This window comes from Lissotriton vulgaris, chromosome 1_1, assembly GCF_964263255.1.
Source record: "Lissotriton vulgaris chromosome 1_1, aLisVul1.2, whole genome shotgun sequence".
In the NCBI taxonomy this organism is placed as follows: Eukaryota; Metazoa; Chordata; class Amphibia; order Caudata; family Salamandridae; genus Lissotriton; species Lissotriton vulgaris.
In genome coordinates, this window is record NC_141685.1 from 1638602382 (window position 1) to 1638627082 (window position 24701).

The 24701-nt window shown below is 58.6% G+C and overlaps 1 protein-coding gene across 1 annotated transcript in view; it reads left to right on the forward strand.

Annotated features, from left to right (window-relative positions):
• Positions 1–1091: 1091 nt before the first annotated feature.
• Positions 1092–24701, forward strand: part of LOC147750970 (transmembrane protein 53-like) — an 88107-nt gene continuing 64497 nt past the window's right edge. The window contains exon 1 of the mRNA XM_086918871.1: positions 1092–1302. Coding sequence (XP_086774997.1) covers positions 1165–1302 — 138 coding nt within the window. The 5' untranslated portion in view covers positions 1092–1164. The remainder of the gene's footprint in view (positions 1303–24701) is intronic.

A 24701-nucleotide genomic window follows, 5' to 3' on the forward strand; every position in this document is an offset into this window, starting at 1 on the left:
AAAGTGATGGAGGAAGTCTGAACAGGAAGGAACCGGGAGAAGGTGGTATTGAAGGGGTGAGAACCAGAGCGGGAAGGACTGTAAAGGTACCGGAGAAGTTCAAGGACTTTGATATGAACTGGAAGTAAGGACTTTATGTTACATTGTTTGTATTGGTTAAAAGGGGGGGATATGTGGTAGCGCTCTAGTTGTTCCGTAGCCGGAACAGGAAGGGGAGCGGGAGGAAGCGGAAGGCGGCCATCTTGGTTAGAGGCGCCGACCGCTGGAAGAGAGGTCGCAATTCCCGGCGCTCCGGCAATAAAGAAATTTTCTAACTAATAACGAAGTCTTGGTGTATAAATCCAAATACCACAAAAACACGAACAGGGAGAAAGCCTACAGCAGTGCGCCAATAAGAGACAAGCAAATAAGTGTTGCAATGAGCCAACCAATGGGGGGCCTCTGAGCCCACTGTTTAGACAACAATATGTCTCGCAATAGATCTTTCTCGAGACATAAAAAGGCAATCGGTTGAATAAGCAAGGAAATGAGTCACAAGAGACACTGTAGGCGAGACCTAAAAATGGTTCAGTAGGGGATAACCTTATTGGAAACGTTATGCACAATATCATACTTTTAAATGTATCACAAAAATGCCTTTGACTTCAAGTCATTCTTGAAAACAATCTGACTAATTCGAAATATAAATAATAACTTTAAAAACACACAGTTTCCTACGCATTCCTTAATTAATGCTTAATTTAAAGTGTCCATTAATGCTTAATTTAAAGTGTCCTTCAGCAGACAGGCTTCTCTGGGAGGAGGGCTTCTCTCTGAAACGGGAGCATACATGGCTTGGTTAAGTAACCGTGTGCTAGACTTTCCGGCGAAACGGCTTAAAAACATAAAAATTTGATTTGAAAATACCGTGACGAGGGTGTAGCACAGGGGTCAGACCTCGGACACCTAAGTGGTTACTTTACACTTTGACTATTTCACATTTTGACGCTCCCCAGGCAGCAGCCCTACGCCCCGCCCTCTCCCCCGAGTGGGTCGGGCAGTGGGCGGGCCCTGAAGGGCGTCACCTTCCTCCTCCTCCGTGGCTTCCTCTGTTATTCCCGTCCCGTGCACAAACACGCAGTGTAGTGCCCCTGCTCGTTCCCGGGTTGTGCTTGGACATTGCACATGATCTCTCGGCTGGCGCGGACGGCTTGGTGCCGGGGGATGGCAGGCTTCTTGCCGAGGACACCCCGGGGATATATGGGGGCCCAGGACCCGGGTGTGGTACATCTCTTGCGAGCGCTGAACAGCGGCAGCAACAGGGTGAGTAGCGTGGAACTCGGCGTCTGTTCGTAAATGGGTAAGCCTGGGGCGGTATTTATTGTTTTGTCGCGTACAGTAACCACAATTTCTCTGTCATTTCCTTCTACGGAAGACATGGGGCTTCGACCGTGAATTTCTGAATGATCTTGTCAAAGTGCTGGTTGGCAATGCTTTACGTGGAATGTAAAAGTTGGTGGTCTTTAAAAGGGCCGTGGCCAACAAAGCATAATTACATTTGCCACATATGCGCCCATCGCTCCGCAGAGAGGCCACGATTTGGATGGGCATGCAGTATGTACACCTCTGTGACCCACTGACTGGTACTATGAGAATTGTCAGCTGCCCGAGCGCTCTCAATCGTGCACCATTATATAAACACCCATGCTAACCTGAAATGACTCAGACACGTGTCGACTCAGTACAGTATGCCCTATGCCAGAGTCATGTGTAGCGTGAACAAATATAGGAACACATCTTGGGGAAAAAAGCAAATACTCTTAGGGAAATCAAGAAGAAACAAAACGTGAAATGTGAACGGAACCGGTGATGTGGAGTCCCGCATATTTTTAGGTCTCGCCTTTACCATTCCGCAGGAATGGGAAATGGGGAGAATTCAAGTCGGCAAAATCCACTTCAAACCACGGCTTTCAGCCGCGGTTTTCTTCAAGTTCACGTGAATCACGTGATTAAACATGCACGAGCATCGGCAGCATTTCTCCTGCAGGCTCGCAAAAGGCCCTCCTCCCTCCCCACATCAAAGGCATCAATCACCCTCCCACAGGCTTCCCCAGCGCTGCCCCGCCCCCTGCTTCACAGCCAGGCCATCTGTTCCCTGCCAGACCTCTCACACCTCCGTCACAGCATGCCTGTGTACTTCAAAGGCTTATCACTTCACACGGCCGCCCGCAGTTGGTGTGCAGCCCCCCTCCCAGCACTGCCTTGTTACTCTCGGCAGCCGTGAGTCCCTAAACACTTTTTAGGTCTCGCCTGTCGATGCGCATCGAGCAAGCGAGACTATGGGGGCTCATCGACTCTTTATCTAACTTGCAAGGAATCGTGGCGATTCCTTGCAGTGCCCGTGACTTTTAAGCTCAATGCGCATGCGCATTGAGCTTAAAAGCGCGTGCACGTCCGTCTTTGTTTACCCGCTCCGCCCCCTCCCCTTCCCGCCGTGTCGCATTTCTCCTCCCCTCTCCTCCCTCCGTCTTGTTTATTTTACCCGCTCCGCCCCCTCCCCTTCCCGCCGTGTCGCATTTCTCCTCCCCCCTCCCCTCTCTTCCCTCCGTCTTGTTCTCCCCTGGCATATATTTGCTACTCACGGGCTGTGTTATCCTCTTCCGGTCTGCCTCTCCCCACCTCACCCCCCACCCCACCCCAATCCCCCGCCCCTGCTCGCCTTCCCAGCCCATGCCGTCTTCTTCCAGCCCACAGTCGCCCCTTCAAGGCCGTGTTTCGAAGCTGTGGCCGCCTCTCTCCCGGTGAACGCACTTGGATGTTACGGTGTGACTAGAGCGCCATGAACACATCCCCTCTCTGGCCCATGACGTAAGCTGGATTCCTTGGACCACAGTGTGCTCGTGCTGCTGTCTCCATGTGGCTGTTGCTTAGCGACATGGCAGATTTCGCTTCTCAGCAGACAATAGCAATGGACGTTTGCAGCACCACAGGCAACTTGCAGGGAGGCTCGCGCACTTCAAGGGGTCTCTTTGATGGTTCAAGGTAGGTTTTTATCTGAAACCTCCCGTGTATCTGCTCCCCTAGCATTAGATTGCTTTACTAACCTCTCTCTTGTGGGAAGCTGCACACCGCTTCCAATTCATCACTTTCTTCCTTCCCCAACCCGCATCACGACTCGCAGTGACCACAGTCCCCCAGCACTTGTCTCCATCCCCACACTCTGCACCACCTCTCCTGATCTTCCCACAATGCACTGCCTCTTCTGACCACCCCCACTATGTAACACATCTTCCAATTACCAGTTTCCTACCACCCTCTCTCAGATAAACCTCTCCCAGTCTTCCCACTCTAGTCTCCACCACCTCTCCCATTCTCCCCTCCCACCCATTGTCACCTGTCCTGGTGCATGCCCCTCTCTGCTGAATCCCCCACCTCCCCTCCCTTTTTTGATCACCTCCCACCCAGGCCCACCTCTTCTGATCTCACCTGCATTCTTCAATGCCTCCCTATCATGCCCACCCAGTACCCATTTTCTCTTCGCCCACGCACCACCCAAACCTGCACCGTCTCACAATCATGCCCACCCTGCAGTGTAGCTCCTAGCTTCCCCCGTCCACAGCGCTTTGCTGGCTGAAGAGACCAACCTCTCGGAGGCCAGATAAGTATGTCAAAGTATGGATGTAGCGCGGTTGTTTTAAAATTTCGTGATAGGTAATTACCACTGGCTCACCCTCAACCCCTCACCCTCACTCACCCTCACTCACCCTCAACCCCTCACCCTCACTCACCCTCAACCCCTCACCCTCACTCACCCTCAATCCCTCACCCTCACTCACCCTCACTCACCCTCACTCACCCTCACTCACCCTCACTCACCCTCACTCACCCTCACTCACCCTCACTCACCCACACTCACCCACACTCACCCACACTCACCTCACTCACACTCACCCACCCTCACTCACCCTCACTCACCTTCACCCTCACTCACCCTCACTCACTCACCCTCACCCTCACCCTCACTCACCCTCAACCCCTCACCCTCACTCACCCTCAACCCCTCACCCACCCTCAACCCCTCACCCTCACTCACCCTCAACCCCTCACCCTCAACCCCTCACTCACCCTCAACCCCTCACTCTCACTCACCCTCACTCACTCTCAACCCCTCACTCTCACTCACCCTCACTCACTCTCAACCCCTCACTCTCACTCACCCTCACTCACTCTCAACCCCTCAGCCTCACCCTCACTCACCCTCAACTCCTCACCCTCACTCACCCTCACTCACCCTCAACGCCTCACCCTCAACGCCTCACCCTCAACACCTCACCCTCAACGCCTCACCCTCCCTCACCCTCAACACCTCACCCTCACTCACCCTCACCCTCACTCACCCTCAACACCTCACCCTCACTCACCCTCAACCCCTCACCCTCACCCTCACTCACCCTCAACCCCTCACCCCCTCACCCCCTCACCCTCACTCACCCTCAACCCCTCACCCCCTCACCCTCACTCACCCTCACTCACCCTCAACCCCTCACCCCCTCACCCCCTCACCCCCTCACCCTCACTCACCCTCACTCACTCACCCTCACTCACTCACCCTCACTCACTCACCCTCACTCACTCACCCTCACTCACTCACCCTCACTCACTCACCCTCACTCACTCACCCTCACTCACCCTCACTCACCCTCACCCTCACTCACCCTCACCCTCACTCACCCTCACTCAGCGCAACCACAGCATCTTCACTAAATATATGTAATAAACTTTAAGCTATTGGCAATATAAAATAAAATCCATTTTATTTACTTATTAATTATTGATTGTTTTTTAAAGCCATTGATTTTTTAAATATCAATACATATAAGTCACATATAAGTCCCGTTAATACAAAACATGTTGCTTTACAAATGCTAGAGGTGTCACATTTACAAAAATTATAACTATTGGCTTTGTAAAGAAGAAAGCTATTAATTTAGCTATTTAGAAAAAACAACACATAAATAAAAAACAAAAAAATAAATAACACCTATAGCTCAAACTTTCCTACTGCAAGACCTATTGCATTTCCAATGCAATAGGTCTCGGAGCATTTTAGTTAGAGCTTTTAGAAATGTTTATGGCTTTTTTTTTTTTAATTCTTTAGCATTGGCTACAGGAAACAAAAATGCTAAAGATTTACAAAAAAACCCATAAACAATTCTAAAAGCACTAACTCTAATGCTGCGAGACCTATTGCATTTCTAATGCTTGTTATATTTAATTAGCAGCAGCAGCATTTCTCCTGCGCCAGGCCACATCAAAGGCTCTGTGCCACTTTCACCCACACAGCAACACTTACAGACATGCAACGCCACTCACACCCACGCAAGCCCACTATCATCCACGCAACACCACACTCACCCACGCAACGCCACTCACTCACTCACTCACGCAAAGCCACTCACACCCACGCAGTACCACTTTCACCCACACAGCACCACTTTCAGACACGCAACGCCACTCAAACCCACGCAAGCCCACTATCACCCACGCAATGCCACACTCACCCAAGCAACGCCACTCACCCAAGCAACGCCACTCACCCAAGCAACACAACTCACCCACGCAACACAACTCACCCACGCAACACAACTCACCCACGCAACACAACTCACCCACGCAACACAACTCACCCACGCAATGCCACTCACCCACGCAATGCCACTCATCCACGCAACGCCACTCATCCACGCAACGCCACTCATCCACGCAACGCCACTCATCCACGCAACGCCACTCACCCACGCAACGCCACTCACCCACGCAACGCCACTCACCCACGCAACGCCACTCATCCATGCAACGCCACTCATCCACGCAACGCCACTCATCCACGCAACGCCACTCATCCACGCAACGCCACTCACCCACGCAACGCCACTCACACACGCAATGCCACTCTCTCACCCATGCAATGCCACTCTCTCACACACGCAATGCCACTCACCCACGCAGTGCCACTCACCCACGCAACGCCACTCTCACCCATGCAATGCCACTCTCTCACCCATGCAATGCCACTCTCTCACCCATGCAATGCCACTCTCTCACCCATGCAATGCCACTCTCTCACATACGCAACGGCACTCTCTCACCCATGCAACGCCACTCACCCACGCAACGCCACTCACCCACGCAACGCCACTCACCCACGCAACGCCACTCACCCACACAACGCCACTCACACATGCAACGCCACTCATCCACGCAACGCCACTCATCCACGCAACGCCACTCATCCACGCAACGCCACTCATCCACGCAACGCCACTCATCCACGCAACGCCACTCATCCACGCAACGCCACTCATCCATGCAACGCCACTCATCCATGCAACGCCACTCATCCATGCAACGCCACTCATCCATGCAACGCCACTCATCCATGCAACGCCACTCATCCATGCAACGCCACTCATCCACGCAACGCCACTCATCCACGCAACGCCACTCATCCACGCAACGCCACTCACCCACGCAACGCCACTCACCCACGCAACGCCACTCACACACGCAATGCCACTCTCTCACCCATGCAATGCCACTCTCTCACACACGCAATGCCACTCACCCACGCAGTGCCACTCACCCACGCAACGCCACTCTCACCCATGCAATGCCACTCTCTCACCCATGCAATGCCACTCTCTCACCCATGCAATGCCACTCTCTCACCCATGCAATGCCACTCTCTCACCCATGCAATGCCACTCTCTCACATACGCAACGGCACTCTCTCACCCATGCAACGCCACTCACCCACGCAACGCCACTCACCCACGCAACGCCACTCACCCACGCAACGCCACTCACCCACGCAACGCCACTCACACACCCATGCAATGCCACTCTCTCACCCATGCAATGCCACTCTCTCACACACGCAACGCCACTCACCCACGCAGTGCCACTCACCCACGCAACTCCACTCTCTCACACACGCAACTCCACTCTCTCACCCATGCAATGCCACTCTCACCCATGCAATGCCACTCTCACCCATGCAATGCCACTCACCCATGCAATGCCACTCACCCATGCAACGCCACTCACCCATGCAACGCCACTCTCTCACCCACGCAACGCCACTCTCTCACCCACGCAACGCCACTCTCTCACCCACACAACGCCACTCTCTCACCCACGCAACGCCACTCTCTCACACACGCAACGCCACTCTCACCCATGCAATGCCACTCTCTCACCCATTCAATGCCACTCTCTCACCCATGCAATGCCACTCTCTCACACACGCAACGCCACTCTCTCACACACGCAACGCCACTCCCCCATGCAACGCCACTCACCCATGCAACGCCACTCACCCATGCAACGCCACTCACCCATGCAACGCCACTCACCCACGCCACTCTCTCACCCATGCAACGCCACTCACCCATGCAACGCCACTCACCCATGCAACGCCACTCACCCATGCAACGCCACTCACCCACGCCACTCTCTCACACACGCAATGCCACTCTCACCCATGCAATGCCACTCTCTCACACACGCAACGCCACTCACCCACGCAGTGCCACTCACCCACGCAACTCCACTCTCTCACACACGCAACTCCACTCTCTCACCCATGCAATGCCACTCTCACCCATGCAATGCCACTCTCACCCATGCAATGCCACTCTCACCCATGCAATGCCACTCACCCATGCAATGCCACTCACCCATGCAACGCCACTCACCCATGCAACGCCACTCTCTCACCCACGCAACGCCACTCTCTCACCCACGCAACGCCACTCTCTCACCCACGCAACGCCACTCTCTCACCCACGCAACGCCACTCTCTCACCCACGCAACGCCACTCTCTCACCCACGCAACGCCACTCTCTCACCCACGCAACGCCACTCTCTCACCCATGCAATGCCACTCTCTCACACACGCAACGCCACTCTCACCCATGCAATGCCACTCTCTCACACACGCAACGCCACTCACCCACGCAGTGCCACTCACCCACGCAACGCCACTCTCACACACGCAACTCCACTCTCTCACTCACGCGACGCCACTCTCTCACACACGCAATGCCACTCTCACCCATGCAACGCCACTCACCCACGCAACGCCACTCACCCACGCAACGCCACTCACCCACGCAACGCCACTCACCCACGCAACGCCACTCACCCACGCAACGCCACTCACCCACGCAATGCCACTCTCTCACCCACGCAACGCCGCTCACCCACGCAACGCCGCTCACCCACGCAACGCCGCTCACTCACGCAACGCCGCTCACCCACGCAACGCCGCTCACACACGCAATGCCGCTCACCCATGCAATGCCACTCTCTCACACACGCAACGCCACTCACCCACGCAGTGCCACTCACCCACACACGCAACGCCACTCTCTCACACACGCAACGCCACTCTCTCACACACGCAACGCCACTCTCTCACACACGCAACGCCACTCTCTCACACACGCAACGCCACTCTCTCACACACGCAACGCCACTCTCACCCATGCAATGCCACTCTCTCACCCATGCAATGCCACTCTCTCACACACGCAATGCCACTCACCCATGCAATGCCACTCACCCATGCAATGCCACTCACCCATGCAATGCCACTCACCCATGCAATGCCACTCACCCATGCAATGCCACTCACCCACGCAACGCCACTCACCCACGCAACGCCACTCACACTCAATGCCACTCTCACCCATGCAATGCCACTCTCTCACACACGCAACGCCACTCACCCACGCAGTGCCACTCACCCACGCAACGCCACTCTCTCACACACGCAACACCACTCTCTCTCACACGCAACACCACTCTCTCTCACACGCAACGCCACTCTCACCCATGCAATGCCACTCTCTCATCCATGCAATGCCACTCTCTCACACACGCAACGCCACTCTCACCCATGCAATGCCACTCTCTCATCCATGCAATGCCACTCTCTCACACACGCAACGCCACTCTCTCGCACACGCAACGCCACTCTCTCACACACGCAATGCCACTCACCCATGCAACGCCTCACACCCATGCAACGCCACTCACCCATGCAACGCCACTCACCCACGCAACGCCACTCACCCACGCTACTCTCTCACACACGCAACGCCACTCTCACCCATGCAATGCCACTCTCTCACACACGCAACGCCACTCACCCACGCAGTGCCACTCACCCACGCAACGCCACTCTCTCACACACGCAACTCCACTCTCTCACACATGCAACGCCACTCTCACCCATGCAACGCCACTCTCACCCATGCAACGCCACTCACCCATGCAACGCCACTCACCCATGCAACGCCACTCACCCATGCAACGCCACTCACCCATGCAACGCCACTCACCCATGCAATGCCACTCACCCACGCAACGCCACTCACCCACGCAACGCCACTCACCCACGCAACGCCACTCACCCACGCAACGCCACTCACCCACGCAACGCCACTCACCCATGCAACGCCACTCACCCACGCAACGCCACTCACCCACGCAACGCCACTCACCCACGCAACGCCACTCACCCACGCAACGCCACTCACCCACGCAACGCCACTCACCCACGCAACGCCACTCACCCACGCAACGCCACTCACCCACGCAACCCCACTCACCCACGCAACGCCACTCATCCACGCAACGCCACTCACACACGCAATGCCACTCTCTCACCCATGCAATGCCACTCTCTCACACACGCAATGCCACTCACCCACGCAGTGCCACTCACCCACGCAACGCCACTCTCTCACACACGCAACGCCACTCTCACCCATGCAATGCCACTCTCTCACCCATGCAATGCCACTCTCTCACCCATGCAATGCCACTCTCTCACCCATGCAATGCCACTCTCTCACATACGCAACGGCACTCTCTCACCCATGCAACGCCACTCACCCATGCAACGCCACTCACCCACGCAACGCCACTCACCCACGCAACGCCACTCACCCACGCAACGCCACTCACCCACGCAACGCCACTCACCCACGCAACGCCACTCTCTCACCCATGCAACGCCACTCTCTCACCCATGCAATGCCACTCTCTCACCCACGCAACGCCACTCTCTCACCCACGCAACGCCACTCTCTCACCCACGCAACGCCACTCTCTCACCCACGCAACGCCACTCTCTCACCCACGCAACGCCACTCTCTCACACACGCAACGCCACTCTCACCCATGCAATGCCACTCTCTCACCCATTCAATGCCACTCTCTCACCCATGCAATGCCACTCTCTCACACACGCAACGCCACTCTCTCACACACGCAATGCCACTCACCCATGCAACGCCACTCACCCATGCAACGCCACTCACCCATGCAACGCCACTCACCCACGCCACTCTCTCACCCACGCCACTCTCTCACCCATGCAACGCCACTCACCCATGCAACGCCACTCACCCATGCAACGCCACTCACCCATGCAACGCCACTCACCCACGCCACTCTCTCACACACGCAATGCCACTCTCACCCATGCAATGCCACTCTCACACACGCAACGCCACTCACCCACGCAGTGCCACTCACCCACGCAACTCCACTCTCTCACACACGCAACTCCACTCTCTCACCCATGCAATGCCACTCTCACCCATGCAATGCCACTCTCACCCATGCAATGCCACTCTCACCCATGCAATGCCACTCTCACCCATGCAATGCCACTCTCACCCATGCAACGCCACTCACCCATGCAACGCCACTCTCTCACCCACGCAACGCCACTCTCTCACCCACGCAACGCCACTCTCTCACCCACGCAACGCCACTCTCTCACCCACGCAACGCCACTCTCTCACCCACGCAACGCCACTCTTTCACCCACGCAACGCCACTCTCTCACCCACGCAACGCCACTCTCTCACACACGCAACGCCACTCTCACCCATGCAATGCCACTCTCTCACCCATGCAATGCCACTCTCTCACACACGCAACGCCACTCTCACCCATGCAATGCCACTCACTCACCCACGCAGTGCCACTCACCCACGCAACGCCACTCACCCACGCAGTGCCACTCACCCACGCAACGCCACTCTCTCACACACGCAACTCCACTCTCTCACTCACGCGACGCCACTCTCTCACACACGCAATGCCACTCTCACCCACGCAACGCCACTCACCCACGCAACGCCACTCACCCACGCAACGCCACTCACCCACGCAACGCCGCTCACCCACGCAACGCCGCTCACCCACGCAACGCCGCTCACCCACGCAACGCCGCTCACCCACGCAACGCCGCTCACCCACGCAACGCCACTCACACACGCAATGCCACTCACCCATGCAATGCCACTCTCTCACACACGCAACGCCACTCACCCACGCAGTGCCACTCACCCACACACGCAACGCCACTCTCTCACACACGCAACGCCACTCTCTCACACACGCAACGCCACTCTCTCACACACGCAACGCCACTCTCTCACACACGCAACGCCACTCTCTCACACACGCAACGCCACTCTCACCCATGCAATGCCACTCTCTCACCCATGCAATGCCACTCTCTCACACAAGCAACGCCACTCTCTCACACACGCAATGCCACTCACCCACGCAACGCCACTCACACACGCAATGCCACTCACCCATGCAATGCCACTCTCTCACACACGCAACGCCACTCACCCACGCAGTGCCACTCACCCACACACGCAACGCCACTCTCTCACACACGCAACGCCACTCTCTCACACACGCAACGCCACTCTCTCACACACGCAACGCCACTCTCTCGCACACGCAACGCCACTCTCTCACACACGCAATGCCACTCACCCATGCAACGCCTCACACCCATGCAACGCCACTCACCCATGCAACGCCACTCACCCACGCAACGCCACTCACCCACGCTACTCTCTCACACACGCAACGCCACTCTCACCCATGCAATGCCACTCTCTCACACACGCAACGCCACTCACCCACGCAGTGCCACTCACCCACGCAACGCCACTCTCTCACACACGCAACTCCACTCTCTCACACATGCAACGCCACTCTCACCCATGCAACGCCACTCACCCATGCAACGCCACTCACCCATGCAACGCCACTCACCCATGCAACGCCACTCACCCATGCAACGCCACTCACCCACGCAACGCCACTCACCCACGCAACGCCACTCACCCACGCAACGCCACTCACCCATGCAACGCCACTCACCCATGCAACGCCACTCACCCACGCAACGCCACTCACCCACGCAACGCCACTCACCCACGCAACGCCACTCACCCACGCAACGCCACTCACCCACGCAACGCCACTCACCCACGCAACGCCACTCATCCACGCAACGCCACTCACCCACGCAACGCCACTCACACACGCAATGCCACTCTCTCACCCATGCAATGCCACTCTCTCACACACGCAATGCCACTCACCCACGCAGTGCCACTCACCCACGCAACGCCACTCTCTCACACACGCAACGCCACTCTCACCCATGCAATGCCACTCTCTCACCCATGCAATGCCACTCTCTCACCCATGCAATGCCACTCTCTCACCCATGCAATGCCACTCTCTCACATACGCAACGGCACTCTCTCACCCATGCAACGCCACTCACCCATGCAACGCCACTCACCCACGCAACGCCACTCACCCACGCAACGCCACTCACCCACGCAACGCCACTCACCCACGCAACGCCACTCACCCACGCAACGCCACTCTCTCACCCATGCAATGCCACTCTCTCACCCATGCAATGCCACTCTCTCACCCACGCAACGCCACTCTCTCACCCACGCAACGCCACTCTCTCACCCACGCAACGCCACTCTCTCACCCACGCAACGCCACTCTCTCACCCACGCAACGCCACTCTCTCACCCACGCAACGCCACTCTCTCACCCACGCAACGCCACTCTCTCACCCACGCAACGCCACTCTCTCACCCATTCAATGCCACTCTCTCACCCATGCAATGCCACTCTCTCACACACGCAACGCCACTCTCTCACACACGCAATGCCACTCACCCATGCAACGCCACTCACCCATGCAACGCCACTCACCCATGCAACGCCACTCACCCATGCAACGCCACTCACCCACGCCACTCTCTCACCCACGCCACTCTCTCACCCATGCAACGCCACTCACCCATGCAACGCCACTCACCCATGCAACGCCACTCACCCACGCAACGCCACTCACCCACGCAACGCCACTCACCCACGCAACGCCACTCACCCACGCAACGCCACTCACCCACGCAACGCCACTCACCCACGCAACGCCACTCTCTCACCCATGCAATGCCACTCTCTCACCCACGCAACGCCACTCTCTCACCCACGCAACGCCACTCTCTCACCCACGCAACGCCACTCTCTCACCCACGCAACGCCACTCTCTCACCCACGCAACGCCACTCTCTCACCCACGCAACGCCACTCTCTCACACACGCAACGCCACTCTCTCACCCATTCAATGCCACTCTCTCACCCATGCAATGCCACTCTCTCACACACGCAACGCCACTCTCTCACACACGCAATGCCACTCACCCATGCAACGCCACTCACCCATGCAACGCCACTCACCCATGCAACGCCACTCACCCATGCAACGCCACTCACCCACGCCACTCTCTCACCCACGCCACTCTCTCACCCATGCAACGCCACTCACCCATGCAACGCCACTCACCCATGCAACGCCACTCACCCACGCAACGCCACTCACCCACGCAACGCCACTCACCCACGCAACGCCACTCACCCATGCAACGCCACTCACCCACGCAGTGCCACTCACCCACGCAGTGCCACTCACCCACGCAACGCCACTCTCTCACACACGCAACGCCACTCTCACCCATGCAATGCCACTCTCTCACCCATGCAATGCCACTCTCTCACCCATGCAATGCCACTCTCTCACCCATGCAATGCCACTCTCTCACATACGCAACGGCACTCTCTCACCCATGCAACGCCACTCACCCATGCAACGCCACTCACCCACGCAACGCCACTCACCCACGCAACGCCACTCACCCACGCAACGCCACTCACCCACGCAACGCCACTCTCTCACCCATGCAATGCCACTCTTACACCCATGCAATGCCACTCTCTCACCCACGCAACGCCACTCTCTCACCCACGCAACGCCACTCTCTCACCCACGCAACGCCACTCTCTCACCCACGCAACGCCACTCTCTCACCCACGCAACGCCACTCTCTCACCCACGCAACGCCACTCTCTCACCCACGCAACGCCACTCTCTCACACACGCAACGCCACTCTCTCACCCATTCAATGCCACTCTCTCACCCATGCAATGCCACTCTCTCACCCACGCAACGCCACTCTCTCACACACGCAATGCCACTCACCCATGCAACGCCACTCACCCATGCAACGCCACTCACCCATGCAACGCCACTCACCCATGCAACGCCACTCACCCACGCCACTCTCTCACCCACGCCACTCTCTCACCCATGCAACGCCACTCACCCATGCAACGCCACTCACCCATGCAACGCCACTCACCCACGCAACGCCACTCACCCACGCAACGCCACTCACCCACGCAACGCCACTCACCCACGCAACGCCACTCACCCACGCAACGCCACTCTCTCACCCATGCAATGCCACTCTCTCACCCATGCAATGCCACTCTCTCACCCACGCAACGCCACTCTCTCACCCACGCAACGCCACTCTCTCACCCACGCAACGCCACTCTCTCACCCACGCAACGCCACTCTCTCACCCACGCAACGCCACTCTCTCACCCACGCAACGCCACTCTCTCACCCACGCAACGCCACTCTCTCACACACGCAACGCCACTCTCTCACCCATGCAATGCCACTCTCTCACCCATGCAATGCCACTCTCTCACACACGCAACGCCACTCTCTCACACACGCAATGCCACTCACCCATGCAACGCCACTCACCCATGCAACGCCACTCACCCATGCAACGCCACTCACCCATGCAACGCCACTCACCCACGCCACTCTCTCACCCACGCCACTCTCTCACCCATGCAACGCCACTCACCCATGCAACGCCACTCACCCATGCAACGCCACTCACCCACGCAACGCCACTCACCCATGCAACGCCACTCTCTCACCCACGCCACTCTCTCACCCACGCCACTCTCTCACCCACGCAACGCCACTCTCTCACACACGCAACGCCACTCTCTCACCCATTCAATGCCACTCTCTCACCCATGCAATGCCACTCTCTCACCCACGCAACGCCACTCTCTCACCCACGCAACGCCACTCTCTCACCCACGCAACGCCACTCTCTCACCCACGCAACGCCACTCTCTCACCCACGCAACGCCACTCTCTCACCCACGCAACGCCACTCTCTCACCCACGCAACGCCACTCTCTCACCCACGCAACGCCACTCTCTCACCCATTCAATGCCACTCTCTCACCCATGCAATGCCACTCTCTCACACACGCAACGCCACTCTCTCACACACGCAATGCCACTCACCCATGCAACGCCACTCACCCATGCAACGCCACTCACCCATGCAACGCCACTCACCCATGCAACGCCACTCACCCACGCCACTCTCTCACCCACGCCACTCTCTCACCCATGCAACGCCACTCACCCATGCAACGCCACTCACCCACGCAACGCCACTCACCCACGCAACGCCACTCACCCATGCAACGCCACTCTCTCACCCACGCCACTCTCTCACCCACGCCACTCTCTCACCCACGCAACGCCACTCTCTCACACACGCAACGCCACTCTCTCACCCATTCAATGCCACTCTCTCACCCATGCAATGCCACTCTCTCACACACGCAACGCCACTCTCTCACACACGCAATGCCACTCACCCATGCAACGCCACTCACCCATGCAACGCCACTCACCCATGCAACGCCACTCACCCATGCAACGCCACTCACCCACGCCACTCTCTCACCCACGCCACTCTCTCACCCATGCAACGCCACTCACCCATGCAACGCCACTCACCCATGCAACGCCACTCACCCATGCAACGCCACTCACCCACGCCACTCTCTCACACACGCAATGCCACTCTCACCCATGCAATGCCACTCTCTCACACACGCAACGCCACTCACCCACGCAGTGCCACTCACCCACGCAACTCCACTCTCTCACACACGCAACTCCACTCTCTCACCCATGCAATGCCACTCTCACCCATGCAATGCCACTCTCACCCATGCAATGCCACTCTCACCCATGCAACGCCACTCACCCATGCAACGCCACTCTCTCACCCACGCAACGCCACTCTCTCACCCACGCAACGCCACTCTCTCACCCACGCAACGCCACTCTCTCACCCACGCAACGCCACTCTCTCACCCACGCAACGCCACTCTCTCACCCACGCAACGCCACTCTCTCACCCACGCAACGCCACTCTCTCACCCACGCAACGCCACTCTCTCACCCACGCAACGCCACTCTCTCACCCACGCAACGCCACTCTCTCACACACGCAACGCCACTCTCACCCATGCAATGCCACTCTCTCACCCATGCAATGCCACTCTCTCACACACACGCAACGCCACTCTCACCCATGCAATGCCACTCTCTCACACACGCAACGCCACTCACCCACGCAGTGCCACTCACCCACGCAACGCCACTCACCCACGCAGTGCCACTCACCCACGCAACGCCACTCTCTCACACACGCAACTCCACTCTCTCACTCACGCGACGCCACTCTCTCACACACGCAATGCCACTCTCACCCACGCAACGCCACTCACCCACGCAACGCCACTCACCCACGCAACGCCACTCACCCACGCAACGCCACTCACCCACGCAACGCCACTCACCCACGCAACGCCGCTCACCCACGCAACGCCGCTCACCCACGCAACGCCACTCACACACGCAATGCCACTCACCCATGCAATGCCACTCTCTCACACACGCAACGCCACTCACCCACGCAGTGCCACTCACCCACACACGCAACGCCACTCTCTCACACACGCAACGCCACTCTCTCACACACGCAACGCCACTCTCTCACACACGCAACGCCACTCTCTCACACACGCAACGCCACTCTCTCACACACGCAACGCCACTCTCACCCATGCAATGCCACTCTCTCACCCATGCAATGCCACTCTCTCACACAAGCAACGCCACTCTCTCACACACGCAATGCCACTCACCCATGCAATGCCACTCACCCATGCAATGCCACTCACCCATGCAATGCCACTCACACACGCAACGCCACTCACCCACGCAACGCCACTCACACACTCAATGCCACTCTCACCCATGCAATGCCACTCTCTCACACACGCAACGCCACTCACCCACGCAGTGCCACTCACCCACGCAACGCCACTCTCTCACACATGCAACGCCACTCTCTCACACACGCAACACCACTCTCTCACACACGCAACACCACTCTCTCACCCACGCAACGCCACTCTCACCCATGCAATGCCACTCTCTCATCCATGCAATGCCACTCTCTCACACACGCAACGCCACTCTCTCGCACACGCAACGCCACTCTCTCACACACGCAACACCACTCTCTCACACACGCAACACCACTCTCTCACACACGCAACGCCACTCTCACCCATGCAATGCCACTCTCTCATCCATGCAATGCCACTCTCTCACACACGCAACGCCACTCTCACCCATGCAATGCCACTCTCTCATCCATGCAATGCCACTCTCTCGCACACGCAACGCCACTCTCTCGCACACGCAACGCCACTCTCTCACACACGCAACGCCACTCTCTCACACACGCAATGCCACTCTCTCACACACGCAATGCCACTCACCCATGCAACGCCTCACACCCATGCAACGCCACTCACCCACGCAACGCCACTCACCCACGCTACTCTCTCACACACGCAACGCCACTCTCACCCATGCAATGCCACTCTCTCACACACGCAACGCCACTCACCCACGCAGTGCCACTCACCCACGCAACGCCACTCTCTCACACACGCAACTCCACTCTCTCACACACGCAACGCCACTCTCACCCATGCAACGCCACTCTCACCCATGCAACGCCACTCACCCATGCAATGCCACTCACCCATGCAATGCCACTCACCCATGCAATGCCACTCACCCATGCAATGCCACTCACCCATGCAACGCCACTCACCCATGCAATGCCACTCACCCACGCAACGCCACTCACCCACGCAACGCCACTCACCCACGCAACGCCACTCACCCACGCAACGCCACTCACCCACGCAACGCCACTCACCCACGCAACGCCACTCACCCACGCAACGCCACTCACCCACGCAATGCCACTCACCCACGCAACGCCACTCACCCACGCAACGCCACTCACCCACGCAACGCCACTCACCCACGCAACGCCACTCACCCACGCAACGCCACTCACCCACGCAACGCCACTCACCCACGCAACGCCACTCTCTCACCCACGCAACGCCACTCTCTCACCCACGCAACGCCACTCTCTCACCCACGCAACGCCACTCTCTCACCCACGCAACGCCACTCTCTCACCCACGCAACGCCACTCTCTCACCCACGCAACGCCACTCTCTCACACACGCAATGCCACTCACCCATGCAACGCCACTCACCCATGCAACGCCACTCACCCATGCAACGCCACTCACCCATGCAACGCCACTCACCCATGCAATGCCACTCACCCATGCAATGCCACTCACCCACGCAACGCCACTCACCCACGCAACGCCACTCACCCACGCAACGCCACTCACCCACGCAACGCCACTCACCCACGCAACGCCACTCACCCACGCAACGCCACTCACCCACGCAACGCCACTCACCCACGCAACGCCACTCACCCACACACGCAACTCCACTCTCTCACACACGCAACGCCACTCTCTCACACACGCAACGCCACTCACCCATGCAATGCCACTCACCCATGCAATGCCACTCACCCATGCAATGCCACTCACCCATGCAACGCCACTCACCCATGCAATGCCACTCACCCATGCAACGCCACTCACCCACGCAACGCCACTCACCCACGCAACGCCACTCACCCACGCAACGCCACTCACCCACGCAACGCCACTCACCCACGCAATGCCACTCTCACACACGCAACGCCACTCTCTCACACATGCAATGCCACTCTCTCACACACGCAACGCCACTCTCTCACACACGCAATGCCACTCACCCATGCAACGCCACTCACCCATGCAACGCCACTCACCCATGCAACGCCACTCACCCATGCAACGCCGCTCACCCACGCAACGCCGCTCACCCACGCAACGCCGCTCACCCACGCAACGCCGCTCACCCACGCAACGCCGCTCACACACGCAATGCCACTCACCCATGCAATGCCACTCTCTCACACACGCAACGCCACTCACCCACGCAGTGCCACTCACCCACGCAACTCCACTCTCTCACACACGCAACTCCACTCTCTCACCCATGCAATGCCACTCTCACCCATGCAATGCCACTCTCACCCATGCAATGCCACTCTCACCCATGCAATGCCACTCTCACCCATGCAATGCCACTCTCACCCATGCAATGCCACTCTCACCCATGCAACGCCACTCACCCATGCAACGCCACTCTCTCACCCACGCAACGCCACTCTCTCACCCACGCAACGCCACTCTCTCACCCACGCAACGCCACTCTCTCACCCACGCAACGCCACTCTCTCACCCACGCAACGCCACTCTCTCACCCACGCAACGCCACTCTCTCACCCACGCAACGCCACTCTCTCACCCACGCAACGCCACTCTCTCACACACGCAACGCCACTCTCACCCATGCAAGGCCACTCTCTCACCCATGCAATGCCACTCTCTCACACACGCAACGCCACTCTCACCCATGCAATGCCACTCTCTCACACACGCAACGCCACTCACCCACGCAGTGCCACTCACCCACGCAACGCCACTCACCCACGCAGTGCCACTCACCCACGCAACGCCACTCTCTCACACACGCAACTCCACTCTCTCACTCACGCGACGCCACTCTCTCACACACGCAATGCCACTCTCACCCACGCAACGCCACTCACCCACGCAACGCCACTCACCCACGCAACGCCACTCACCCACGCAACGCCACTCACCCACGCAACGCCGCTCACCCACGCAACGCCGCTCACCCACGCAACGCCGCTCACCCACGCAACGCCACTCACACACGCAATGCCACTCACCCATGCAATGCCACTCTCTCACACACGCAACGCCACTCACCCACGCAGTGCCACTCACCCACACACGCAACGCCACTCTCTCACACACGCAACGCCACTCTCTCACACACGCAACGCCACTCTCTCACACACGCAACGCCACTCTCTCACACACGCAACGCCACTCTCTCACACACGCAACGCCACTCTCACCCATGCAATGCCACTCTCTCACCCATGCAATGCCACTCTCTCACACAAGCAACGCCACTCTCTCACACACGCAATGCCACTCACCCATGCAATGCCACTCACCCATGCAATGCCACTCACCCATGCAATGCCACTCACCCATGCAATGCCACTCACCCATGCAATGCCACTCACCCATGCAATGCCACTCACCCACGCAACGCCACTCACCCACGCAACGCCACTCACACACTCAATGCCACTCTCACCCATGCAATGCCACTCTCTCACACACGCAACGCCACTCACCCACGCAGTGCCACTCACCCACGCAACGCCACTCTCTCACACATGCAACGCCACTCTCTCACACACGCAACACCACTCTCTCACACACGCAACACCACTCTCTCACACATGCAACGCCACTCTCACCCATGCAATGCCACTCTCTCATCCATGCAATGCCACTCTCTCACACACGCAACGCCACTCTCACCCATGCAATGCCACTCTCTCATCCATGCAATGCCACTCTCTCACACACGCAACGCCACTCTCTCGCACACGCAACGCCACTCTCTCACACACGCAATGCCACTCACCCATGCAACGCCACTCACCCACGCAACGCCACTCACCCACGCAACGCCACTCACCCACGCTACTCTCTCACACACGCAACGCCACTCTCACCCATGCAATGCCACTCTCTCACACACGCAACGCCACTCACCCACGCAGTGCCACTCACCCACGCAACGCCACTCTCTCACACACGCAACTCCACTCTCTCACACACGCAACGCCACTCTCACCCATGCAACGCCACTCACCCATGCAACGCCACTCACCCATGCAATGCCACTCACCCATGCAATGCCACTCACCCATGCAATGCCACTCACCCATGCAATGCCACTCACCCATGCAACGCCACTCACCCATGCAATGCCACTCACCCACGCAACGCCACTCACCCACGCAACGCCACTCACCCACGCAACGCCACTCACCCACGCAACGCCACTCACCCACGCAACGCCACTCACCCACGCAACGCCACTCACCCACGCAACGCCACTCACCCACGCAACGCCACTCACCCACGCAACGCCACTCACCCACGCAACGCCACTCACCCACGCAACGCCACTCACCCACGCAACGCCACTCACCCACGCAACGCCACTCACCCACGCAACGCCACTCACCCACGCAACGCCACTCTCTCACACACGCAACTCCACTCTCTCACACACGCAACGCCACTCTCACCCATGCAACGCCACTCACCCATGCAACGCCACTCACCCATGCAATGCCACTCACCCATGCAATGCCACTCACCCATGCAATGCCACTCACCCATGCAATGCCACTCACCCATGCAATGCCACTCACCCATGCAACGCCACTCACCCACGCAACGCCACTCACCCACGCAACGCCACTCACCCACGCAACGCCACTCACCCACGCAACGCCACTCACCCACGCAACGCCACTCACCCACGCAACGCCACTCTCTCACCCACGCAACGCCACTCTCTCACCCACGCAACGCCACTCTCTCACCCACGCAACGCCACTCTCTCACCCACGCAACGCCACTCTCTCACCCACGCAACGCCACTCTCTCACCCACGCAACGCCACTCTCTCACCCACGCAACGCCACTCTCTCACCCACGCAACGCCACTCTCTCACACACGCAACGCCACTCTCTCACACATGCAACGCCACTCTCTCACACATGCAACGCCACTCTCTCACACACGCAACGCCACTCTCTCACACACGCAATGCCACTCACCCATGCAACGCCACTCACCCACGCAACGCCACTCACCCACGCAACGCCACTCACCCATGCAACGCCACTCACCCACGCAACGCCACTCACCCACGCAACGCCACTCACCCACGCAACGCCACTCACCCACGCAACGCCACTCACCCACGCAACGCCACTCACCCACGCAACGCCACTCACCCACGCAACGCCACTCACCCACGCAACGCCACTCACCCACGCAACGCCACTCACCCACGCAACGCCACTCACCCACGCAACTCCACTCTCTCACACACGCAACTCCACTCTCTCACACACGCAACGCCACTCACCCATGCAATGCCACTCACCCATGCAATGCCACTCACCCATGCAACGCCACTCACCCATGCAACGCCACTCACCCATGCAATGCCACTCACCCATGCAATGCCACTCACCCACGCAACGCCACTCACCCACGCAACGCCACTCACCCACGCAACGCCACTCACCCACGCAACGCCACTCACCCACGCAACGCCACTCACCCACGCAACGCCACTCACCCACGCAACGCCACTCACCCACGCAACGCCACTCACCCACGCAACGCCACTCACCCACGCAACGCCACTCACCCACGCAACGCCACTCACCCACGCAACGCCACTCACCCACGCAATGCCACTCTCTCACACACGCAACGCCACTCACCCATGCAACGCCACTCACCCATGCAACGCCACTCACCCATGCAACGCCACTCACCCATGCAACGCCACTCACCCATGCAACGCCACTCACCCACGCAACGCCACTCACACATGCAACGCCACTCTCTCACACACGCAACGCCACTCTCTCACACACGCAATGCCACTCACCCATGCAACGCCACTCACCCATGCAATGCCACTCACCCATGCAACGCCACTCACCCATGCAACGCCACTCACCCACGCAACGCCACTCACCCACGCAACGCCACTCACCCACGCAACGCCACTCACCCACGCAACGCCACTCACCCACGCAACGCCACTCACCCACGCAACGCCACTCACCCACGCAACGCCACTCACCCACGCAACGCCACTCACCCACGCAATGCCACTCTCTCACACATGCAATGCCACTCTCTCACACACGCAACGCCACTCTCTCACACACGCAATGCCACTCACCCATGCAACGCCACTCACCCATGCAACGCCACTCACCCATGCAACGCCACTCACCCATGCAACGCCACTCACCCATGCAACGCCACTCACCCACGCAACGCCACTCTCTCACACACGCAATGCCACTCTCTCACCCATGCAATGCCACTCTCTCACCCATGCAATGCCACTCTCTCACCCATGCAATGCCACTCTCTCACCCACGCAACGCCACTCTCTCACACATGCAACGCCACTCTCTCACACATGCAATGCCACTCTCTCACACACGCAACGCCACTCTCTCACACACGCAATGCCACTCACCCATGCAACGCCACTCACCCATGCAACGCCACTCACCCATGCAACGCCACTCACCCATGCAACGCCACTCACCCATGCAACGCCACTCACCCACGCAACGCCACTCACACATGCAACGCCACTCTCTCACACACGCAACGCCACTCTCTCACCCATGCAACGCCACTCTCTCACCCATGCAACGCCACTCTCTCACCCATGCAACGCCACTCACCCATGCAACGCCACTCACCCATGCAACGCCACTCACCCATGCAACGCCACTCACCCACGCAACGCCACTCACCCACGCAACGCCACTCACCCACGCAACGCCACTCTCTCACCCATGCAATGCCACTCTCTCACACACGCAACGCCACTCTCTCACACACGCAACGCCACTCTCTCACACACGCAACGCCACTCTCTCACACACGCAACGCCACTCTCTCACACACGCAACGCCACTCTCACCCATGCAATGCCACTCTCTCACCCATGCAATGCCACTCTCTCACCCACGCAACGCCACTCTCTCACCCACGCAACGCCACTCTCTCACCCACGCAACGCCACTCTCTCACCCACGCAACGCCACTCTCTCACCCACGCAACGCCACTCTCTCACCCACGCTACGCCACTCTCTCACCCACGCTACGCCACTCTCTCACCCACGCTACGCCACTCTCTCACACACGCAACGCCACTCTCTCACACATGCAATGCCACTCTCTCACACATGCAATGCCACTCTCTCACCCATGCAATGCCACTCTCTCACCCATGCAATGCCACTCTCTCACACACGCAACGCAACTCTCTCACACACGCAACGCCACTCTCTCACACACGCAACGCCACTCACCCACGCAACGCCACTCACCCACGCAACGCCACTCACCCACGCAACGCCACTCACCCACGCAACGCCACTCACC